The 25527-nt window shown below is 43.5% G+C and overlaps 1 protein-coding gene across 6 annotated transcripts in view; it reads right to left on the minus strand.

Annotated features, from left to right (window-relative positions):
• The window catches only part of FN1 (fibronectin 1), a 49290-nt gene extending 24017 nt beyond the window's left edge, over positions 1-25273 (minus strand). For all 6 annotated transcript variants that reach the window (XM_090144474.1, XM_031604574.2, XM_031604572.2 and 3 more), the window contains exons 1-20: positions 25021-25273; positions 24731-24859; positions 23180-23317; positions 21305-21436; positions 21062-21199; positions 19336-19494; positions 17928-18128; positions 17277-17456; positions 15644-15820; positions 14647-14799; positions 12696-12824; positions 11106-11249; positions 8986-9107; positions 7675-7852; positions 7362-7538; positions 6045-6173; positions 5847-5936; positions 5130-5324; positions 3453-3725; positions 137-403 (exon numbers count right to left, since the gene is read on the minus strand). In XM_090144474.1, the coding sequence (XP_090000600.1) occupies positions 137-403; positions 3453-3725; positions 5130-5324; positions 5847-5936; positions 6045-6173; positions 7362-7538; positions 7675-7852; positions 8986-9107; positions 11106-11249; positions 12696-12824; positions 14647-14799; positions 15644-15820; positions 17277-17456; positions 17928-18128; positions 19336-19494; positions 21062-21199; positions 21305-21436; positions 23180-23317; positions 24731-24859; positions 25021-25177 (3268 nt within the window). In that variant the 5' untranslated portion in view covers positions 25178-25273. The remainder of the gene's footprint in view (positions 1-136; positions 404-3452; positions 3726-5129; positions 5325-5846; positions 5937-6044; positions 6174-7361; positions 7539-7674; positions 7853-8985; positions 9108-11105; positions 11250-12695; positions 12825-14646; positions 14800-15643; positions 15821-17276; positions 17457-17927; positions 18129-19335; positions 19495-21061; positions 21200-21304; positions 21437-23179; positions 23318-24730; positions 24860-25020) is intronic.
• Between the last annotated feature and the right edge of the window lie 254 nt (positions 25274-25527).

Raw genomic sequence — 25527 nt, forward strand, 5'->3', positions numbered from 1 at the left:
AGCAGTTCTGCTGGAATGCTACTTCAAAAAGGTTCCTCTGTAAACCAATTCACAACAGCCACTTCCAGCACAAGGCTTCAGTTTTGAAGAAGGGCCAAGGCATTAGTGAAGAGGAATATGTGCCCGTTATACTTACATGTTGTGAAGACTCCGGTCTCTCTGGCACTCTGCAAGTCTTCTTTAACTGCCACGAGGTACACCGTGTACTCAGTGCCAGGCTGCAAGTTCCTGAGGAGGTACTTAGTGGCAGAAGGGCCCACATTGTATGTCCGTGGCTGACCTCCCCTCGTGGGACCTGCTGTCAGTCGGTATCCAGAGATGATAGCACGGGGCCGAGTCCACAGCACCAGCACAGAATGCTCTGTGGTATTGATGAACCTCAGGTTGGTGGGGGCATCGAGCTCTGGGGAGGAAAAAGAACAACATGCATCAGTTTTCCAGCTTAACCCCTACTTCATTCCAAAGCACATTCATCACCTTGCGTTAAAGCATGGGTGGAAAGTGAAGCTGTTGAGCCTTTAATTCTCACTTAGGGCATGTGTTAGCAGCAAGGAAGAGAGAAGGAGGGAGCTGGAAGTAGAACCAACAACCATATCCATGCCTCGATGCCATCCAGTAATCTGCACCTATTCTGCTCTGATTTGGGCTGCCCTGATTTGGGCTGCTGCCATTCATGCCATCCCACAGGGGAAGTCAGGCTTACAGCTGAGGCGAGACAGATGAACCCAGCAGCTCTCAGGAATTTCAACAGTTTCTCATGAATGCTGAGCATTTTTTAAAAATCAGTTCAATTTAGAAACACCAGCATTAGCACAGAAACCTAACTTCAGCTCTTTCTTTGGTTCAAAAAGATTTATGTTCTCAAATCTTTGCCCAATCCTACTCCCTGCCCTGCTCAAAAGCCCTTCCCAAAACTAAGCAGCACCCCTGCCTTGTCATTTTAATGATAAAATAATCAAGTCAGCAACTTTCTGGAGAAAACCAGTTCCTAGCTCTCCTTAAAACTAATCAGGCTGTGTAACTGACCACACAACAATTCTAAGCATGCTCATCACTCCCATGGGGCTTGTGCAATAGCTCTTATCAGGCTTCCTCCACTATTTTATCACTATGTCTGGGAAGCTGCTGAGACTGCTAACCCAGAGAACTACATAAACAAGCTTGAAGTGCCATAACTTCTTAAGCACTGCATGAAAGTCCCCAGTGAGTGGCAAAGATGTCCCTACCTTGGGTTGAGCAGCTCTTGGGACAGAATGAGACTCAGGGGAGGAATCATACTTAAGCAATTCACTCGCTCACAGCAGGCAATGTGGCAAAGAGTTATGGAGAGCTATGCAGCAAGCTTCCACACTTTTCCTAGTCCCAGGTTGAAACTGAGACCAGTAAAGAGAGGCTCCATCAGTGCTTTTTTTTTGATGGCAGAAGCTCCCCACCCCCACTGGTCCTCAAGTAAACAACATTTTTGTGATAAAATTAATGTTTTCCCCACCTTCCTGTTGATCCAGTGAAAAGCAGTTTTTGCCTTTTTGTTTCTCTACCTGCTTTTTTTCCTCTTTTTTTTCTTTTTCTTGAAGAGGGAGGGAAAAGGAAGCCAGGACTCCCTTCTTCCAATGATGGGGAAAATATTTCAAATAGAGAAAGAATGAGTGTGACCCTCTCTAGAACCATCTCCAACTAACAGGTGAAGATTCAGCCTTAGCTCTTCTTGGTATCTAGACCTGTGTTCTGTGCCATCTGAAAGGGATTGGATCTTTATCCATTTGTCATCTACATTCAGTTTCTTCCTGCACAGTTTAATTTGCCAGCTCCGTTAGGCTTCTATCATTTCCTCTCCCCATATTAAAGTAAAAAGGGAAGATAAAAAGCCACACACACACTTGAGTTTGTTTGTACGCTGCTCTTTGCCAAGAAGGCCAAGAAAAGAATCACGTTTACACTGTGGGAAGAGACTTTTGCTGCAGGGTTTTCCTTGGGAACTCCCAATGATTTCTGTTTCCCAGGACTTGTGATTACAGGATGCAATTTACATGGGTACTTTCTGAAATGTGGTTTAGGCAAAACAGTTAAGTGGATGATCAAGACCTATGGAAAAGGATTCCAGACGTTTTACTAGCCCTGTGCTTTTTGAATCTCATGGTCTGTGCTCTGATGTACAGAGGCTCTACACCTAGCCAAGGCTCCTGAGAGCAACGACAAAAAGTTCACAGATCTAAATGGGAACTGACCTCTTCTTGTTCTACAACGTTTAGATGCTGTACTGAGGGTTAGTGGGAAATACTGGTGGTAGATGGACAGTTGGACTCAAAGATCTTGGAGGTCTTTTCCAATCTTGGTGCTTCTATGATTCTATATGCTTAGAAGACAGCTCGGACTCCTAAGTTGTATCCTTGCTTTTGAAAGACTTGTTTTAAAGAGGAGAGAAGCTGTTCCCACCATCTGTGTGACACTACAGTCACATATCTACATCAAAAGACAAACATAAGGATTCTATTCTCCCTGCATAGCCAAGGGAGATGGTAGAAGGGAGAGGCACTACTCATGGTTCCTAACTTCATGAATGTAAGTAAATAATATTTCCCCCAAAGTACGACTATATTCAGATAACTTCATTTCCTTTCCTTACTTCTTCATAGGAGTCCGGCTGGATTCTCAAAAGCTGCTCTCATTACCAAAAAGTGTCAGAACAGCAGCCAATGCGCATAGCTGAATTCTGGCCCTTGGAATAATGTGACCCAGCTGCAGAACAGCACAATCACCAGGTTACCCCTTACTCTGTCCAGTAAACAGGATTTTTTCAAATAAACCAGGTCCCGGGTTCTATCTGAGCTGCCTGCTGAGATCCTTCTAAGCCAGTTCACTAGGTTTCACTGGGATGACAGTGAAATTTCTGGGGTGCTGAGACAGGCTATGGAAAGCCAGACCTGACCTGGCAAAGCTAAGATGCAGTTCTTTTAATTACATGACCTACCCTTACATGTGTATGAAGAATTCCTTCCAAAGACAGTGGAGCCGAATAGGCACGCAGCTGTCAGAAAGGAGAGAGGGATTTTTCAGAGCAGTCTCAGCAAGGCTCCTATGTCATGCTGAAATCTGCCGTAAGGTAAGTATTCTCCAAAAAAAAAAAAACCTCACAGGCTGTGATCTGCACAGTAAAAGAACTGCAGGGCCCATCAATTCTCAGCCAGTAATAAAAAAGTTGAATTCCAGCCATTCGAAATTGTTTTAAAGTGCCACGAGAGTTAAACTCCCATTGGAAAGCCCTGGAGGAAGATAAATCTGCTGAAGAGATCATTGTTTGACTGAATGAATTCCCTGCCCTGTCATCCTAGTTATGGTATACCTCCTGGGCTACAACTGTTGCAATTTAAATGCTCTGTTTATATTATTTCTCTAAGCGACAGAGATATAAGCATCTCAAAAGGTTGAGAAAAGCAAGAAAGAAAGGAACTTACTGGTGGTTTGCTCTCCAGTCAAAGGTTTGCTCTCCCTGCCCTGGCTCACGGCAAAGATCTTGAAGAGGTAGGTCGTTCCTGGGAGCAGGTCAACAACTTCAGCAAAAGAGCTTCTAGTAATGGGCAATCTCTGGCCGTGCTGGCCAGGGCGATTGACAGGGATTGCTTCCACCCGATAGCCAGACACTTGGCTCTGGGGTGGGGTCCACATGATGGTGACTTTGACGTCAGTAACCTCCACAAACTGCAGATCTCTGGGAGAAGGAACTTCATCTGAAAAGAAAGAGGCAGAATGGTGTTAGAAGCGATCCTTAGCAAGTGGTAGAAAAAACCTATGGGGGTCACATGGGAAAAGAAGTGAATTTTGACTGAACAATGGATAGCCCAAGAATATTTACCAAACAAAAAGAAGTCATGGTAACCTTATTTTGAATACATACACACACGTTCCCAGACAACATTCAAGCAGACTACAATTCAGAATGTCACCTCATAGCTTTAACTACTTAATGTCTTCAGTCGCAGAAAGTATCTTGCTGTCATCAAAAGAACTAAAAACCAAATATAATGTGCTAGAATGTCAAATATATGCAGAACCAGAACCTTGAAAAACAAAAAACTAACAAGAGCAACAACAACAGAACAACTTCAGAGGTTGGACACAAGACCCTGCTTTTAAAATTAGGAGAGAGTTTAGAAAATCCACAGCATGTTCTGAATGTCTACAATTAACTTATAAATCTATCTTTTATAATTAAACTAGTACAGGGGCTGATCTGGCTCTATTGTAGTCAAGACAAAATCCAGTTTCCTCTGCATTGGCCAACAGTACTGCACCCATGAATTCCTACATTCAAATTAAGTTTCTTTAGATTAGGAGTGATACTGCCCTAAGGTTAACCAACACACATTTTGAGAAGACTCAGATGCCAAACCATAGCCAGTGAGCTGAGTTCCTTCCTGGTAGGCTCCCATTTGCCAACACATATGCTTGCAACTTGCAGGACCGTCACATTCCACTGTTACCACATCAGGTCCTAATTTTTTCTCTGTCTTTTCTTTTGGTTTGGCTATTCAACCCAATTGATAGTTAAGAACTCTGAAACCACTGTCTTATTTTTTATTGTGGCTCCCTCAATTTTAGATTGTACGGTGTTATTTTGGCACATCAACCAATGCTGAGCAATCTCCACAGGCTGCGATGGAAAATAACAATTAGGATTGGAAAGGAGATGGAGAAGTCAGGTGAACTTTTTAGATTTGTGTTGTTGTGTCTGAGTACATAACCTTAAACATCTGTAGGCCAAGTGCTGAGGCAAAATGATTTACCAGACTCATAAGATCTCTCAGCAGAATCCCCATAAGACAACTTAGGAAAAACTGAGCTCTCTTTTCCATAGACACAATGCAAGACTAACCTTTTGACCTGCCCACAGCTTGATCCTGAAGAACTCTAACAGTATTAATGCAGAGTAGTGTTTTGACTGTGCCAATTCATAAATTTGACTTTACCACTGAACTTCAGTGTCTGACATTTGTAATTAAAAAAACAACACAACAACAAAAGCATAATTAGAAGTCCATGTAAGGACTGAGTGGCAACACTCATTCAGTTAGAGTAATGAGAGCTTGCACTGCCATTTGTGTTAGGGTACTGACTGGTCTTCTGGTCACTACCTGTGCGTGGGACGCCTGTGGTTTCCTGCTGGATGAAGACAGGAGTACTCTCCTGATGTTCCTCCACTGCATAGATGCTGATGTTGTACTGAACACCTGGCATCAGGTCACTGAGTGTTACAGAGGTAGCAGTATCAGGCAGGTTGAGCTCCGTGCTGCTGCCTTCCACAGAGGGTGTGTAGACAATTCTGTAGCCTAAAAAAAGAATAAAAAGAAGTATACATACAATTCTCAGGTGCAATCAGTAAGCCAGCACAAGAAATGATAGAAAAAAGAACTAAACAAATGTCTTTACAGAGGTTTCACAAAGCCAGTCCTGAACTTCTTTAGCACCTGTGGCTTGCTTTTGCTGAGTCCCACTACAGATCATGGGCTCATAATGAACTACACTGCATCATTTGACCTGTATCAAAATTTGTAACTCTTGACATGTGGATTTAGGGTTCATATTGTTCATGTTTGTTACGGCATGGTCTGGATGACAGGTACAGAGAAGGTCACAGGGCTTGATTTTTCTTTCCCCCAACACAAATGCAGGAAGAATGATTTTACATTCCTTAATTGCTTGCATACAAAAGCTAAATTTTCTGCGTGCCTTCCAGCTGGCCTCTGAGCCTGGGCAGAAGGCACTAACCCATTTTGGAGTTCATTTTCCTTTCTACTTAGATTTCAGATCCTATCAGCATTGTGAAATAGGCACGCTCCAATTAGACATACCTGTGATGGGAGCCTGTGGTCTGCTCCAGCTAATGACAATTGATGTGTCATCAACACTTTCCACGTTGTGCTCAGGAGGTGCATCAGGAGCTGTTTGAAAGAACAACACAGGAGGACAAGCGTAAGGATGCAACGTACCGACTGACCAGAGCAAACAAAACCTCCTTCCAAAGTGCAGCTACATCCACCCACACATACCTGTTGTCTGTGAAGTAGACAGGATCAGATTCTGCTCGCCTTCTTCAGAGATCTGATAGACATTAACGATATACTTGCGACCAGGAAGCAAGTCAGGAATGTTGACAGAAGTGGCTGTGCTTGGAAGATCTAAAAGAGGTAGCAAATAAAAACTGCCTTAGAAATTTTGCCTTGTTGCTTTCTTACCAAATGACATAGAGAATTCTGTTCTAATCTGGGCTGAATCAGTTTTCCTGCAGTAAAAAAAATTGCTCTGCACTGTGGTCTCAGCTCACAACAGGGAAGTTATGTAGAAAACATCTGATGGGAAACTGGGAAGTGCTTCCATTTGCCTGAAGGCCTCTATCTGTAGACAGATATGCTCAGGAATTGCTTCGTAACATAGCTCAGCTGTCTGGGCAGCTGGAGTGTACAGACAAGAAAGGTGCTGATGGCACTGGCAGCCCTAGTGTAAGCTCATGTGTCCAAGCCTTTGAGTTCAAAGGGCAGCAGGCAAGGGAGAATACTAGGTCAGAGGAGTACTACTCTTTTTTCTCATGCTGTTCTTCCACCACATGCACATGTCCTAATAGCTACAGTAACATCAAATCCTTGTGAGATACTGCTATTATGATTGTTAAAACAGGAAATTAGGAAAAAGAGATTAAGATGAAGTTACATATGGTGAGAGAGGCTTCCTATCAGATGTAGTAAAAGTGAATCCACTTCCCAGGTCTAAGTCCAGTGCTTTTAACAAGCTTCCTCGCTTAGCTAAGTTATCATATTATCAAAGCCTAGTAAGATCTGATCCAAACTAAACAACAGAGTGGTCTGGGACAGACATCCATGAGATTATGAATAGCCAAGAGGGGATTTGGGAAAGATTGTTTTCAGTTTTGACGCATAGACAAAAAAAACAACAAGGAAGTTAGCCGGGTGGTAAACTCAAAAAGATTTGGCTCTCTCCTCATCTGCCTTCACTACACTGAAGAAGATAGTAAGTTTAGAATAAATTAATACATAAATACAAAAATGCTGAAAAGAATACATCTACACATAGCTTTTACAAATCTACCACCTCTGGCTCAGTGAGTTTTCCTCTGCAGGAGTATTCTGGACTTGACCTTAAGGCCATTGATGGAGAAAGGACAGTCAAGTAGGCAAGTTTGTAATCTGTGCGAGTCCTCCACTGTCACACCTTAACTGAATCAATCATACGAAAGGACAGCACTCACTATTTACACCACCTCACTATTTACACCAGTTCTGTTGACTGTTACAGAAAACAGTGATGTTGTTAGAGATGCTTGGATCTAATAGACTCAAATACTGTCTCACCAAGATATTGTGGCTCATCACCCTCCTCGCTCAGTTCATACTCAACACGGAATCCAGAAACTGTGTCAGAAGCAGAAACCCAAGAGACAACAAAGCTGCTGGCTGTGATTTCAGTGACTGACTCTGAAGTAGCAACCATGGGAGGAAGAAGAGTTGTCTCTCCTGAAACAGTGTTGCCTGAAAAGAGAAGAAAGAGGTCTAGTTAATCATTGTCACTGTGTTAACTGGGATGTAGGAAATAGCCTACAGACCGTTCTCGCAGAAGGACAGCAGGTTTCTCTGAATGCCAGTCCAACCTCACTGTTCAACTCACTTGTCACTGCTGTAGTGCTAGTTGTGGTAAAATCAAAGCGTGTGACTTCTTTGGGTCCATGCTGCTGAACACTGATAAGCTGTCCTTCATAAACCACACCAGGCTTCAGGCCCGAGATGGTGTAGGAGTTCAGGTGACCAGGGATCGTAGCTTCCTTCCAGTGCCTTCCAGAATTTTTCTGCAAGAACAAGGATACTTGTTGGTATATAGTGAGAGACTCCATGGCCTGCAAGCAGGCCTATCTAGCGACCCAAGGTCTGAATGACTTGAATGCCTAATGAACAAAGAGAGAACAGAAAGGTGTGCCAGGAAGCAGAAATAACAACTTCTTGGGTGATTATAAATTTTACTGGGGTAAATCAAAAAGCAATCTAACTTTGAACTTTTTCCTTTAAAATGAACATTCTTTGTAACTTATAAACTAAAATTATTTTTCTATGAAAAAGACAGTAAGGCATGAAGGAATGGCTGAGAAATTCTTATCTGAAGTTTGTTCACAACAGAACTCCAAGCCATCATCTGAAAAGAATATACCAAAAAGTTTGTCCCTTCTATCCTATGCTTGATCTCTATGGGAAGCCCTACAATAATGCTTCATCCTCTGAGGTTTCTATTCCAGTGCATTAAAGTCCATTTCTTTCAGGCCTTGATCCAAGATACACTGAAGTTAGTAAAATACTTGAGTGCTTTTAATGGCTTTGGATCAAGGCCTTTATTGTTCTCTTAATCACAGGCAGCACTGAGGTACTAGTGTACTTAATCATTAAGTGGTCTTTTGTGAAGCTATACTCTGGGGAACTGTAATATTAACTGTATCATTCATTAGAATGAATTATTCCTGAGGTATAAGCAGTGGTTAACCAGCTTTGCTTAGACATTGCAAAAGATGGGAGATGACTAATTATTTAATTCTCTCCTAACGGTTATTATCTTTGTATCCTACTTATTACCTGCTCATTAATTGCATATAACGTATTGTAGTTCTCATCTCTGGATATGCACTCAGCACTAACACACTGAGAAAGCTTTTGCAAGGGTTTACATTGCTTAAAGTGAGGAAGGATATAAAGTTGTCTACTGTGGTACTGCTCTTGTTAATATGATACTACACAAGCACGGTGACCAGTAATAATATTTGGGCATGAAAACATCAAGTGTTTATACAGCACAGGTTGTTAACAGTTGACCTCAGCAGGACAAGGACACTGGATTAGCACTCTACAGTAAGAACACTCTCCGGATAAAAGCCTGGAGCTGTGGATTCCTGGAGCTCTGAATGTATCTATAGGTCCAGCTGAATGGAACACTCACCGGTCTCCAGCGCAGAATGTACTTGCTGATGTGAGACGTTTTGGGAGCATTCCACTGGATGGGGTGGGAGTTTGGCTGATTTGTACTCTCTGTAATGATCACCTGAACAGGTCCAGTTGCTCCTAAAATGCAAAAGTTTCCATTCTTAAGATAATGGAGATGGTTTTCTTCCACCTTTGTTGCTGAGTCATGAAAAAGGCATGGTTTGCATACTAAATACATGGAAAACTAGTCAGACTGTATTTCTCTCTTTAATGGTTTCAGCTAGAAAATGGATGAATTAGAATACATTCTGTGGAGAAGTTAGCATGTGCTGTTTGGGTTAATTTCCTGTGTCATGAAGTAGCAAATTGGAACTACCCAATATACAAAAAGAAAGATTGGTGTGACAAATCAGGTCCATAAGCTTATGAAAATACAAGTTCTTATGATTTGTAAGACTACCAACTTCTCATTAACACATCAAAACCTCTTCACAAAGCTCTCTAACTGAGAAGAAAAGGTTTTAGGATTTGGTGGTTCTCTTTTCAGTACCTCCCTGCCCTGCTGGGGAGGTTTCACTGAACACTCAGCAACACTGCACTTGTGTTAGTTCTCAGAAATTCCCATCACAGAGCAGCATGGAATCTGCAGAAAACTGTGTTGTTTTAGCCATTAAATACCTACAGCCTTCCCTCGCTCCCAGCATTTCTATTTATAATTTATTTGGACAACTGTGTGACATATATACCTGCTACATATTTAACAGGACTTCCAGGCAAATAAACCTGTGCCCACACACAATTTCAAAGCTCTCCTAACCCCAAACCTACATTCAGAAACATTAGATTTGGTTTATTTACACATTTGCAGTCACTCTTGTGTCTATAGAAAGCCTAAATCCCTGGTCTCCAGTCTGGAGGCATGCATATTTCACATAGCTCAAGGAAATGTTTGTTTAAGCAGTCTGACAAGAGTCAATGAAGCTCAGCAATCCTGAATAAGAACTGAGGGGAAAAAAAAAAATAAGAGCAGAAGAAGCCTGCTTCCTATTCGTGCCATTCTTACTTCATTGCCCCAAAGAAAAGCAGCTCCTAGGTCTGCCTGCCAGGTGTCTTACTGCCATACAGCTAGTAAGCCAGAAACAAGGCAATAGGAAAAGGGGTAGTCCCCTTGCCTTCAGGTTCAAATTCCCTTTCTGCTACTATGGGGCACTTATGGAATAAATACATTGCAGTTACTGAGTGGACAGATACTTCTAAATCTATCATGGCAAAAGAACAGAGAATCAGCTCACACTGAAGCTGGTACATCCAATTCTTATGCAGTTCCTCCACAAATAAGCTTAGAAATGGGTTAGGGAACCCATGACATGAGCATAGCTTCCTCCCAACAGAGTACGAGCAATGCAACATTAATATTCCATCTTTTTCAGATGAAGACAACGATTGCTGCAACTTGAAACAGGCAGGTAAAGAAGTTCCCCTTGTTTCAGAGAACTGAAAAAGAACAGCCCAACTGACAGAGGCATTGCCCATCTACATGAAGACTTCCTGGAACTGACTAGGCAAACAAAGTTCAAGTATTTGATTTCTTCAGGTCGCTGATCAGGGAAAACGCTCCATTCTTTGGTGGATTTTGCTACTGTAGTGAGTGTAAAAGGAAAGGCTATAGATGCAAGTTTTAAGCAGCAGAATCTGAAGGTTACAGATGTGACACTGCTAAGCACTACGAGGTGATGAAAAGCAAAGCTGTTGTGTGATAGTCATGCTTTAAGCTAAGCCTGGCCTCAGGAAAAGCTGTTAACAATCTGGCACCCTCTTTATAATCGTAACACCTATTTGTGTCTGCTAAGAAGGTGGGTGGAAAACGTTCTGTTTAATAAGGAAACCAAAAGGATCTCTTGAGCAGTTAAGGAATACCTCCCTAAGGTTGGAAGTACCTGCAGATTATAAACCATAAGCAGGCCTTGAAAACTACAGAAATAAAATTTTTTGGTTTTTTGATATACAGTGAATATCTCTTCCACTTATAGGACTTGACAACGATGTACAATCATGTACAGGAACCTGAACAGGTAAGGGATAGAGAGATTGCTTTCTTTATGTCTTAGCAGAAGAGTCATCTGTTGAGTTTCTTACCAGCATAGGCTTGCAGAGGCTGGCAGTGCCACTCTCCAATACCACGACCATAGCAATAGCACTGGTATCTGACACCATGGACGTACTTCTCCCAGGAATCTCCAATTTGGTAAAAGGTACGGGTTTCGGAATCCTGGCACTGATCTAAATGCACAAAATAGACAGGTAACCACTGTGTGATATCAAAACTATTGTGAAAAACCTACATCAAACAGAAGAGTAAATCAGAAGATAGCTTTTCTCAGAAAACGCAACCACGTTTATTTACAAATAGTGCTGCATGAAGAGCAAATGGTAACAAACTGAATCCTGAATCAAGGTTCCTGATTCATATCTGCATGCTTTAAGACAAATATCAGGCAGCTTCAGTCAACTGAGTTCATCTTTAATCCAAAGCTAAACCATGCTGCTCTCCAGGAAATCAGTGGCAAAATTCCCACTAGCTTAAGCACAATTCGGTCATACATCTGAAGTGACCCACTAATATTCAGAAGTCATTCTAGATTTATCATCTTATAAACTGAAGAAGGACAAAACAAATTTGAAATCTGCTTAAGCTAGTGGGAATACAATGTTGTACCAACGCTTCAGTACACTTTCTAGTCTGACCTCTGCCCATGTTTCTGGCTCTATACAATTTTTCAGTGAGAACTAACGTTATGCTTCTTTAGTTAACAGGAGTCTTGTTTAGAGAAAGCCAACAAAATTAAACCAATTCCACCTTTACAGAGAACTGCAATCATCTCCCCTTCTTTCAAAGTACTGATTTTCAGGGGCTTTACAATCCAAATTCCTCCAGTAAAACTGTATAGATATTACTGTAAATAAAGCAGAATTTAACCACTGCTACTTGCTAATAGATTTTCCTGGCAATAGCCCCAGGTTCTCTAGATTTAGTAATTGCAAGTCAAACAGTCATGTCTTATCTTCCAATCCTGATTCACTAGAGAAGAGGGGAGGCAGAAAAGATGAAATCTCTTCATTCCTGCACAGAGCCACGATGGTTTCAGCTAACCTCCAGAGTGCTATTAACACATGTTCTCATCCTGAGCTTGCTTTCTTTGCCAGAACAAAGGGCATCCAAAAAAAATCAATTTAGTCTGAGGTAAGTGAATATATGCTGGTCATGTTCTTCTCTCAGTTCAATAAGGAGACCTAAAGATTTCAGGATAGAGAAAGGAAAGAAAAACTGCACCTAGCAACACCAGCTGCTTGCACATCGATTTATCAGTACTCAATCTGAGCACCTTGCCTGCTAACAGCACAAGGTACCAGACTTCAGTCAATTCAGCCCAGTCTGGGGTTCATACACCCTGTTACCTCAGTTTGAAGAGTGTTATGTTTTAAAAGATATGCTGTACGATGGAATCCTTCTAGGACATGTCTGATAACCAAAGCTTACTTCCCAAAAACCATGAATGCCATCTCGCATGTCTCCAATAAATACAGCGTCACTTCTCCTTTCACAGTTGTGCAATAGAAGGCAGAAAGTTGGCAAAGACTAAGTCCACATTCACACACCAGTTTCACCATACCATAATCAGTCCTTGTCAAACACAGGCTGTGCAAGTGGGGACAGCTGTGACTTACCAACGGGATCACACTTCCATCTCCCACGGCCTTGGCCAAAGCACGTGCAGTTCAGCATGTGCCCCTCATCGTGACGCTTGTGGAACGTCTGGTTCACATCATAGGTGATACCATCCACGATGCACTGATCTGTTTGAGAAAGAGCAGAGATGTTTTGTCAGCAATAGCTTTAAGCATTAAGACAAAATCCTTCTGCTTGGCACATATTTCCCTCCTCTTGATCAGCTTACAGAGAGTAACCCTGACAAGCTCCATCCATGCAAAACGGAGCCCTTCTGGTATCTGATATCATGGCAGATTAGTGCTGCATACACATCACTGCTCCTGAGTTCAATTATCAGCAGCATGCAAAAAAGCACCACTTGCAGAAAAAAGGTCCATAGGATTCAGTCCAAAGCAGAATCCATTACTCACTATGAAACTGTCTTACAACAGATTCCACACGTGAAAGAATGTAAAGCATCACACTACTATCTCTTAGGGAAGTCTAGATTGGAAATACTGTCTGAAATCATTAGAATTGCACAAGAAGGAAAGTGCTACTCCAAATTCATAAAAATGTCAAGCTGAGGTACAAATATGCAACAAGAAAACATCATAAGCATCTCTCTGCTACACCTCAGAGTAAGCTGAAGACTGGAGCAGACCTATTATATCCAAGATGCTAATGGTGCCTACTAATCTGCTACTCCCCCAAAGCACAGTAACCAGACTCCATGCTAAAGTACGGTCTATTAGGTTTAATGGAGATATGTCAACCTGTGACATGGCCCAGAATTCCTAAAGCCAGCCTAATCACAGCAAGGAGCACAAAGACAAAACAAATGATAAAACCACCCCAGAAGCATGTTGTTTTGTTAACCAGGACCCAAGAGACCCAAGTTCAGTTCTGGACTCAGTCACAGACCATCTGTCCTTGGGGAAGTGACTCAGTTAATCCCAGGCCTTCTTTCCCCATCATACTTTCCCACAACACAAGCATGGCGTCAGTATAAACCAAACACTGGTCACATCCACCAATGGGGGCTAAGGACCTCCTCCAGTTGCTGTGTTTTAAAAGTTCTACTTAGATAACCTTTGCCTTTTGAAAAAAACAATATCCATGTCATCATCAAGAAAGACCCCTTAAACTTGAGAAGCAAACAGCAGAGAACTAGTTGTGCTTCTAGAGAAAGGAGTTTCACAGACCAGAAAAACTTCTAGCAGCGCATTTCTCATCGTTCTGAAGGAGACACATAAAAAACCCTCCTAAAGCCCTTGAATAGACCTTTCCCTATAAATTACATCCCATTTCAGCAGTGGTATTAAGAGTTATTTCTTGGCTGCTCGTCAGCAACCCCCCTGCCTTTTCCAGACACCAAGCCAATGCTGTGAGCTAGCTGTAGGATGATCAAATATCTGTGCTTTTAAGTCTTTTTTTGGTATTGCTTCAGCACTTCTCCACTTGGGCCACTTATTTATATAAGTAAATAAGAGTAATGTCAGTGCTGTCCTGCCAACTTTTCATATAGATTAGCTCACAAAGGGTGCCTCCAGCAGAGGAACCGAACATTTCACTGCGGAACAATAATACAGGATGGTTCTGCATTCAAACTTTAGATGAATCTGGGGTTGTGTCTGTTTTTGAGAGGTTTCTGCTGAGATCCCTTTAAAGTCTCAGTGGCACTGACTGCTAACAATAGACAAGAATTGGTAGTGCTAGATACTGATCAAGCTAGTCAACGTTTTCCCTGGCTTGCTAGCCTGCAAAGGCTGAAACGGTACTTTCACAGCATGGAATCAAGACAAGAGCTTTACATATCCCCTCTGATTCCTTTTGGATTCCACAGAAAAGATCAGTAATACAAAAATGAGTCTGGGCTTGAATTCCCCATTATGGGAAAGAAAACCAGTTTCTTCTGTATCTCCAACACTTAGACCAAAGCAGTGACATCAACATGAAAAGCAGTACCTCTGAGTTGGGAGTATGCAATGCAAGTCCACTCTCCACGGCCATTTCCTACACAGGTACATCTCATCATGTGGCCCATGTCGTGTTGTTTATCCCACTGGTCCCCAACACGGTACATGATACCATCATTGGTGGTGCAGATTTCCTCATGGGCTGGTTGGGAAGAAAGTAAGAAAACACTTCATCAGGTCATAGTTAACAAGGCACTGAGGGCTTATGTCATTTGCAGTGCCCCTTCATGCCATGTATTGGTTTCTGCATCTTAACAAGAGTGTCATATGCACCCATGAAATTTCAAATATCATTTTTGCAGGATGATGAGCGTAGATTCCCTTGCAGGGGTTCGTTCATTGGGTTAGCACTTGAAAGCTAACACAGATTCTGTATGGCATTGAAAGCGTGCTGTGTGAAACAATCAGCTCTCATTACATGTCTGCTGTTATATGAACATAGCCATTGGAAGAGCTGAGTGTTCATCAAGCTGCTTAAGGGCTCAGACGCTGCACTGCCATTCATCACAACACCTTTCATTTAAGAACTCCCATGTGTTGGAGATCAGAGATGTGCATGGAGTGGAGAAATGGACCACAACAAAGTGTGGACATATTCCTAATCACACATTAGGTAAGAGGAAGTGATGAGCCATGAAGGAGAAGCTTTGGCAGATGCAAAATAAAAAAAATTACTTGCTATCAAGCAACACAGTTCAGTGCTTCTTAGTGGACCTACAACAGTTTGCACCAGCTGAAAAACATGCCTAGCTTGCAGCAAATGAGGAACAAAAACAGCCTTCTCCTGACACTGCCTGAGTCCTTACTAGAAGTGATTAGCTGGGAGGAAAACAGGACAAAAAGCTTCAGAAATTCCTTCAAGGTTTTTGGGCCTGGATGCAAGCTGGAAGTCATCAATAACTGACCAGTGACAGACAGATCCTTACTTTCCAGCTCAAAGAGCTACATGCAAGCAATTATAATCCCTTTACAGTTCTCATTCTTACCAGCCATAGGGCAGAAGCCAAATTTCTGGTCAGCATCATAGTTCTCGGTGGTTCCACACCACTTCATGTTGTCTCTCCGTCCCTCAGAAGTACAGTCGGTATAGTTGCGGTTGTTGTACAGGAAGGGGAAGTGGCACAGAGCACCATTGGAATTGCCACCACGTGTCTGGACCAAAACTGGAGATAAAAAGGAAACAGATGCAAATCAAACCTACGCTCTCCCATAGCATGCAGAGAACAGCTTTAAAAACAAACCGCTAGCACTATTTTTCCCATGTGTACTCTGTATGCTATTATTCACTAGCCTCTTTTATTGGATTTAATTAATTCAGATCTGGAAATATAAGCCTTGCACAAGGTCAGTTCAGTTCAAACATTGCTTTGGAAAGAGTTGCTGGACCCAGCCATGGGATTTCCTGGGGAATATGGAAAACTAAAGCTCACTATGTTTGGGAAGTGGCTTTGAAGACCCTTTGTACCGAAGTCTAGAGAATCAAATAACCCCACAGTTCTCAGCATATCTGTATTATCTCACTGAGACTATTACTCAATCATGCCCTTTGGCTTAAAGAAAAACCTTGGATGTCAGGAAAGGGTTACAATTCATTTATGAACAACAGGACAAGTCAGAAACTCTGTGCAGGTTGAAAGCTTCGTGTTTTGCAAGCACCAGTGGAAAGAGAGCTCTAATCTACATAAACTATTCACCTCTTGTACAACTCTGGTTTACAAATAATAGAGAGCAAGGAGGTATTTGCTGAAGTTTTCAGCTATATCAATATTTCTTAATCCCCACAGAATACCACACGAAGCCTTGCTAAAGCAAGAATGTGTGTGCACATCCATGTGTGGACAAGGGACCAGGTTTTTTATCTTTGTATCTGTTGGGTTTGTTTCGTTTTTTAAAAAGAGTATTGTATGTGCTGTGCAGAAAGGCTTATCATTAAAAAAAAAATGAGGTAGGAGAGCGGTTAAAAAGTCTGTACAGTGTAAGAAGCAGCAATTTTGTGTTGGAATGTGAAAAATTCTTTCTAAGGTCAGACTGCAGAGAAGCCTGTCTGGATACTGCTCCACAGATGCCCGATGGGCTTTCCAGGAAGTACAACCACACAGGTAGATTTGTGCTGTGAAGGGAACGCTGACCATCCGCAGACAAGCAGGAATGCTGCTGCATTAGTCACACACCAGCTTCTGATCACAGTAATCACAAATCACATTATGATTACTGCTATATATGGCAACCTGGCTAGATAGGCAGGAGTGAGGCAGTGACAGAGAACTGCACAAGTTGTACTCTATGGATATCCTCTTCTTTGCAACCTAATATGGGCAATGCTGTAGCAATTCAGCCAAGCACAAAGTCCACATATCTTTTGAGCCAAAGCTCTGTCTTGACTAAGTATGCATGCTCTATGGTCAGCCTGAAGAACAAAGAACATGACTCAAAAGCTACACATGAGCACCCTCCAAAGATGCCAAGAGTGTAAAAACGGCCTGACTCCAGACAGCCCTCCATTCATGTAACTGCCTTGCTACTAGGACATGCCCTGAGGCCCTCCAAATTGCCGGGACTGTTCAGACAGCTACACACTTTTGTTCTTTCCTCCTCGAAGGCCATCTGAGAAGCACTCACCATTCTGCTCAGTACAGAAGGAGTATCTCCTGTCCTGCTCAAAGTTGGAAGTGGTGCTGCACCAGAGGTGCCCATCTGTGCGGCCTTCAGTGGTGCAGGAGTAGAAAGTCCTCCCGTTGTAGGTGAAAGGCAGAACACAGGGTTCTCCATCAGAATTGCCACCATATGTTTGGGTCACAGCTTTGAAATAAACAAAGTACAGCATTAGACTCCAGCTTAAAGCAATCCCCAAATCTTAGGGCTCTAAAACAGCAACAGCCCCTCTGGGTCAAATCACTGGCTGCTATGAACCCACAATGACTGCCATGGACCTGGGCCAATACACACCAAGAGAAGACTTAGTCCCACAGCTGTGTCATTCTTTTACATTCTTTTCTAAACATATATTACTGCAGCTTGGTTTGAATAAAATTATGAATGTTGTTCCCCATGGGCCTCAGCAATGTTATATATATAACTCACTGGGAAATATTTCTGCCCTACAGAATCAGGCTGCAAGTAACGAAAGCAACTATTTATTTCTTCACCTCTTGCATCTTTCTCCAGAATGTCCTCTTTAGCAGACATATGATACACATACAAAGGGACTGCCCATCAAAATAAAACCACAGATCTCACTGGACAGAACAGGCACTGAACAAAAACTCATACCTATTTCCTGGCAGCTGACTCCATTGCCCAGACAAGTACAAAGCATCTGTTGGCTGCCCTGTGTCTTCAGCCACTGCATACCCACAGAATACACCACTCCGTTATCAGTTACACAGTGGCCATGTGGCTGAGGTTGGGGCTGTTGAGGCTGAGGCTGGTACAATGCTGTCTGTACATTCGTGAAGCTGGGAGAGCCAGATCCTGCAGTAGAACATGGGAGAGAACTGAGATGTCACATGCAGAGCTGAAGAACAGAATGCTTCAATGAAATGCTGAGACAAACACTTAAGCACTACATCAGATTGAAGACATCACTCCTAACCTCCCTAGACACATTTTAATTATTCCATTTGGTAAACTTCAAAATTAAAAGAACAACCCTCTCTCGTGCTAATCATAGCCTCTGGTTTCTACCACCATTGAGTTGCTTTAGAAAGGAGTAAGATCACCAACTGCTCAGACAACAAAGAAGTACTGATAAAGTAGAGAGAGAACACAAAAAAAAACAAACAAGGGTAGGATTCATTTTGATTTTTTCACTGAAGAAAAATAACACTGGCTGTCCGCCTATATTATGGATGTTTTTGCTAAAGATTCCCACAGCAGTCTTCACAAATTCAGGTCTGCTGAGGTACAGCAAACAGAACACTGACACCATTGAAGTGATACGCCTTTTGAAGTTCATACTTTCTGAGAGTTTGAAGCTAACCTGCTGGTGCTAATGAGTTAAAAGTCATTAATCAAGAAAGTTTCAGTGTAGTTTCTGTAGAAAAACAGAAGTTTTACTGCATACACCAAAAGAAAATGGCAAAAAAAACTGAGAAGGTAAGGACTTTGTTAAGCCTTGGGCAGGAAATAGATTATCTATAAACCAGGTAATATTTCATACCAAAATTACAAACTATCTATGTGCACTAAACTGCATTGTATACATACTTTGGCATTTCTGTTTTTTAAAGCCTAACCATTAGTAGATGCGTTTATCTTGTCAAAGAAACCAGATGGTCTCAGTGGAGTTTAAATTAAGGGCATTTCAAGGCAGTTGCCCTGAGGAAAATACATGAAGTTCAAACACTAACTCAAAATGCCGTGTTTTTAAAACAAAGCTAGTAGATATTTCCTGTAGGTGTATGGTTCTACATGTGATTTACTGCACAATGATTGTGCAGGCAATCACATCTGTATGTACAAGCCCCAGCTGTGCAAGGAAGCCAAGTGTAATTAATTTTATCTACACATGCACAAACAAGGAGTATCTCCTGAATTCTAACCCTCTGTGCTGCTGGTCTTTCTCTGACAAATCTGCTACGTGCCAAAGGCAGGATGGTGCAATTCAGCACCATCTCCTAGCCACTTCAAGCATGCAATTCATTACTCCTGCCCCTACTTTGTGCTATGTCCCACTTACCAGTGCTAGTTGTATGCAGGGATGTGTGCCTTTCGCATTTCCATTCGCCTCTGCCGTTACCAGTACAGATGCACTGAAGCAAGTTTCCTCGGTTATCCTTCTTGCTCCAAGTGTCTCCAATTCTGTAGGAAGTCTTGGTGTCTTGGTCATTGCACCTATCTGTACAAGGAACACGATTATTAGATATTTCTGCATTGGATGGCTTCACTGTGCCATTTATAGTACTGAAACATCAACACCATCAAACGTGCCGATAAATTTAAAGCCTTTATTGAGAGCCAACCTTTCTTGCAGCCCATTATTACAAGGCCCTATATACTCTAAAACCTGTGTTAAACTGCATAGGTTGAGAGATCACAAAAATCCTGATGGTAAAAATAAATCAACTTGTTTTAATGCCTTGCTCAGCAGGAATAAAACTAGAACCTATTCGAGGGTAACATGTTAAATACCAGTTTTTCCAAAAGAAGTGTTTGGAAAGCTGTCAGTAAAAGTTAATACCAGGAATATCAGACTTCCTAAATCTCCCCGTTGTCTTTATTAACTCACAGCCCTCACTGAATTGAATAAACAGGTTCAAAGGACAATGTAACAAACTACTTTTGTCTGGATGCCAGATACACACGGATCAACTAGTTCTTCCATTACAGTGTTTTATGCTCTCATTCAAGGAGAACTTGATACAGTGGCTCAAATATAATCACGGATCAATGCACATGGATTTATGAAGAACTGCAGAAGGACTTATGTATCATCCCAGCCTGACACTAAAAGAGCACTCAGAATAAAATATCAATGTGGAGAACACGTTACTAATTCACACTGCTTAAAATGACCGAAAACAGAGTAATTTATCACAAAATTGGTGTCAAGTATTCAGAAAGTAATTTAGCAAATGTGTGTGTGGGGAAGGGGTTGGGGATGCAACCTGTCTTACAGACATCCAGATTTTCCAATTAGACAATGAAAAGCTGAAATGTCCCCCCCAGAATTCAGCAGTGATTCTAAAAAACTCTGGCCATAAAAGATATCTAACAGCATGTATTCTGAAGCATAATGACACTTTCTGGGCAACAGCTATCATCTAACATATACAGATTCAAATTTATATATTTAATTACATTTGAGAAATAAAATGAAAAATGAACAGGTCATTATATTACAATTTCCCTACAATACAGCAATGCAGACCTGAGTTATGGGGGGGAAAAGATACTGCCAAATCATTTTTGTTAGTAATAATATCTCCTCAAATTCACAAACAACACATTCTGTTTTATTCATTCCTGTTTGACAGTTAATGATATTTCCCCATGTGTTCTAACAGACTTGATATTGTGAAGGCTGGTTTGGTTTTTATGGCTTGTTTCTCAACCAAGGCTCTCCAGATACTCAGTTTTAATCCCAGCCCTCCTCAGACTTTTAGTTCCTTACAGGTCTGCTGTTTACATCAGCAGAGAGCTATTATCTGTGTGTCCCAAGGCAACTGAATGGGAGGCAATTTAAAGAGCTCCTCAAAACTTGCCCAACAGAGGTGGAAGGTACAAAGTTCAACTTTTCTTGAGGAGACTGCTGTAAAATGATACACAGAGCCACAACAAAGCCTGTTCCTGGCAAAATTCAAGCAGAAGCCAGACAAAGCAGTGAGATTTTGGATTTTACAAGCCCAGTCTGCTTCGCAAGTGAAAAAACAACAGAATATTTACAGTAACGTGGTTCATCTTACTTCTGGAGGTACAGGTGATGCGGCCGCTGCCCTCCCCCAGGCAGGTGCAGTCCACCATCATCCAGCCCTGGTAAGGCTTCTCCCAGGTCTCGCCCACCACATAGGATGTCCCAGCTGTGTTGTCATAGCACCTCTCGGCTGAGGGAGAAAAAAGGGTCAGTGTTTGTGCCCCATATGGAACCAGAGACATCCCAGTGAGACTGCTCCCCAGCCAAGCTGAGGGAGGACAAAGCCATCACATACCCAAAGGCTTGCAGGTCCACTCGCCCTTGCCGTTGCCCAGGCACACGCACTCCAGCAAATAGCCACCCGTCTCGTGAGGCCGACGCCATGTATCGCCGATCTTGTAGGACTTGCCACCCTCATGGCAGCGATCTGAGGGTGGGAGAGAGGGGAGCTGAGGTGAGGAGCACCACCACAGCCAGCACCACGGGGATGTGGGGTCTTCACGGGGACAGCAGCGAGTAGGAAAAGGTTTTGTGATGGTGGAAGTGAAGGAAGGAGGAAGAAGGTGAGGAGAAGGGCCGATCATGGCTGCCTCTTTCATGCTGCAAAATGGCGGCCACCGTTTTCCTCAGAGGGCGCCATCTTTCCCTTGGCGCCACCTCAGCCCACCCAAGCCCTGTCCTCTCTCCTCAGCTAAGCACTGCCAGGTTTCAAACCGCAGACAAGACTGACTGCTGAAACAGGGCTGGCAGGGCCCGAGGAGATGTTGTTTCATCCTCATGAGGGTTTGCTTCCATCTTGTGCTGACAAGGAGATGCACACTGACGGCTATCCCTACACAGCTGAGGCATGCAGCAGCCAGGCCAACGTGTGGAGGAAAAGGTGATGCTGTGATGACACTGCTCCTCCTGGATTCAGAAATCCTGCCCCAAAAAGGCCAATTCCCAGTCTACTTGCACCTCATGGGCCTGAGGTGTTCTGGCCCCACTGCTCAGCTCAGGCTCAGGAATGTAAATGCAGTGAACAGCCGTTAGCAAACAAGATCCTCTTCTAAGGAAAGAAGCACACGTCTGGTCATTTATTAGGAGCCACTAAAATGTTTCATTGGCTCATTTATGAAAGCAGGCAATCTAAGAGTTATAAAGATTGATTCAAATCCGGTCGCAGTCAATGAGACTCTCCAGTGAGCCCTAAACCAGGCTGATGATGAAGAAATGAGACTGCTCTTATGTTTGTAATTTCCTTACTGACTCTTTCTTTTCTTACAACACTTATCATCCCTGCTCAATAAAATGCCATTACATTCTGAAGGGCTCCAGCTCTACTTGCTATATTTGATGCATTTCTTTCCACGCTATTATGATGGCTGACTTTCGAGCCCTTTGTGGCAATGCTGTTGGGCTCAGCACTGCGTGTCTTAAACAAGAAACTGAATAGCTGTAAGAAAGACTTTTCCAAAGGTGCCTAAGGGACTTTGAAATCTCAGACTAAAAGACCTGACACACAGTGAACTTCATCTGCGCTCAGAGAAAGTCTAATTATGAACTGAAGGGAAATTGTGAACAATTCAGTGACTCAATACGGAAAGGATTTCCAGACAGAGACAGATGTGAAAGGGAAAGCTGTGCAGAAAGAAACAAGTATGGGGCAGACAGGTAAAAACGGAATTGCAGAAGCACAGAGCTGGCTCATTGGATATCAAACCCTTGTTCCCTTTGAGACCAGGGTTGACAAGACATTTTTAGAGGCTAAAGGGAATGGCTTCCAAGTGCTCAATATTTAGAATATCCCCATTAATGTTTACAGGGTAACTTTGACTCAATAGCAGATTAGACCCTGATGTTTATGCAAGTATATTTTGACTGGAAAAATGTGTCTGCGAAGATGCAAAACATTCCTGTATATACTAAATGTATTAACATGTATGGCTGGACACCAGCAGTCATCCTGGCCTATCTTTTTACACATTGGACTTTCCCTTTTAAACAGAGGAGGAGTTTGGTTTTTAAAGTGTACATACATGGGACAAGGACTTTCACTTACAAGATTTTAATGCGCTTTGGATCAAATCCCCCTAACTCTAGTTATTAGGCACTGGAAGAATTGTGAAAATGGCTCTGGAAAATGTGACAAGAAGGAATGAGCTCTAGTAACAGGCTCTTGGTTACATACTGGCAATGGTGCAGCTGATTCTCCCACGTCCAGCTCCAATGCAAGTACAGTCCCAGATCATGGAGTCCTTGGGGCGCTCATAAGTCTCCCCTACTCGGTAAGTGGATCCGGTGTATTTGTCAAAGCAAGTCTCTTCAGCTGTAAAAGAAAAATGAACTTCATGAAACCACTCTAGTAACATGTATGGCCAACAAAAATGCATGTTCTTCACCTCCTCACATGGATGCTCTTTTTTTCTGGGGGAAGATCAGCCTCTTCTTTCTTTTCTAATGGAACAACAGAAAGGAACTGGGGCAAAATTAACCCCCTTGGGATCTCCATGCTGCTGAATAACCACTGCTTCCCTCCCACAGTGAGCCAGGGGTTGAGCATGGCACCTGAGCTGGCACACCCTAAAGGATCAACCCCAACTGTTTGAAGTGCAACAGTACAGAACTCAGAGGGGAGCAAATATTCCCCAGAAGCTGTGGGTTTTGACATGCTAATCCACTTCTTTTGAGTGCATTAATCCTGAATTCTGCAGCAGCCCTACTGAAGTCAAAGGGGCCCACCTGTGACCTGTTCACACTTGCCCAAGCCTATGTGATTACCGAAGGGTTGTACCAGTGCTGTCACACAACTTGAGGTCTCCAACAGAACAATGTTGAGGACCTCACTACCAGACCAATGAAGCTAAGTGTGCCATAATAGCTGCTACTGGACTTTGGGAGTGTAAAACTTGGGAATACATGGGGAGGAAGAAAATGTAGAATAAACCCTTTTTTTTTTTTATGGAGGAGCAAGGGAACTGAGTACTCCTTAAAATACCCTAGCAGGACTTTACTCAAGTCTTCCCTAACAGATCTCTGAGATGCTCCCATCTGTCTTACGTGAACGTTATCAGCCAGGAAACCAGTTTCTCTCTTGCATCTCCAGAGCAAGATAAAGGAATTACAGCAAACCAATGGCTCGAGACCAAAGGCAGATAGCGTGCATTTGATTACCTAAACCACGCTGTATTCCAGAGAGACACATCTTCCAGCGGACTTCGCGTTTAAAGTTTTTTCTGTTACCTAAACTTTTACTGCAGAAGACTAAACAATCTCATTTTACACTCAGTGATGGAACACTCACAGCACAGGCTGGGGGGCTGTGGAAAGTTGTAAGCTGAAATATTTTTAAACAGGCTGACGACACCGCACAGCTATGAGAAGTTGGGGTGAAGCGATCAAACTGCATGGAGCCAGAGCTGCAAAGTGACTCCAGATTTGAGCTTCCCCATGCGAGCGGAGTCGGTTCAGTTCATTATAAAGAAGAGGTTGGCTCCAAAGTTAATGTTTAGATCCAATCCTCCAGAGAGATGAGTGATGTTTGGCTTGGGGTTCTGGTGGCAGGCCCATCTCTAATGAAAAGCATGTCTTAAAATCCCAAGCCAGATCTTCAGTGTAATTGAGAGTAGATCCGTTAGCTGACCCTAAGGACCAAACTCCAGCTAAAAACCCAGACTGCTCGCTGTAACTCACTAGCTTAATCTGCACCAAAAGCCACTCTGCAGCTAAAACATCAACTTACGTTCGGGCTTGCTTTCACAGTTAAACCCTCTGCTTCCACCGTAGCAAGTACAGACCAACGTGTTCCCCAGGTAAATGCGCTCCCACTGCTGGTTTATCTGGTAGTAGCGTCCATTGTCAAAGCAAGTCTCTGCGGAGGGGAGGGGGGGGGGAAAGAAAGCAAAGTTTCATCTCACCGAGGGCGCGGGCAGGGCACGACCAGCCCAAGCAGCACCGCGGACCCCCACCCGCTTCGGGGACACGGAGGCGGCCAGCCCCCGCTCCAGCCCCGCAGCCCGTGCCGGTACTCACGCTTGCCCTGCGCAGGGGTGGCTTGCGGCACCGAGGCGGTCTGCGCCTGCCGCCGGTTCTTCCCTCCGCGCCGCTGCCCTTCGCCCCCTCCCGCAGCCGCCGCCGCCCCCAGGCAGAGGGCGAGCAGCGCCAGCCGCAAACCGCCGCGGCCCGGCATCCTCGGCACGGTTCGGAGAACGGCGCGGGGATCGGCGCCGGGATCTGAGCACGGAACGGGACCGCTCGCAGGCAGCCCGACGGTCGGGGCAGCGCCGCAGCCCGGGCGCTATATAGGGCGGGCGGCGCGGGGGGGAGCAGCCGCCGCCGCCCCGGAGCCCATTGGCCCTCGCAGCCGCCGGGGGACGGACGGGGGCCGCCACCGCCCCGCCGAGCAGAACGCGGCGCTGCCCCGCCGGCAGCCACAAAGAGTCGGGGTGCGGAGAGGGGGAGTGGCCGTGCCGTTTTGTGGGGCGTTTGCCCTGACAAAATGGCTTTCCCCCTCTCTTTTTGAGAGCTTTTCTTTCGTTA

Source organism: Phasianus colchicus, chromosome 7 (genome assembly GCF_987193195.1).
Source record: "Phasianus colchicus chromosome 7, bPhaCol1.hap1.1, whole genome shotgun sequence".
NCBI lineage: Eukaryota > Metazoa > Chordata > Aves > Galliformes > Phasianidae > Phasianus > Phasianus colchicus.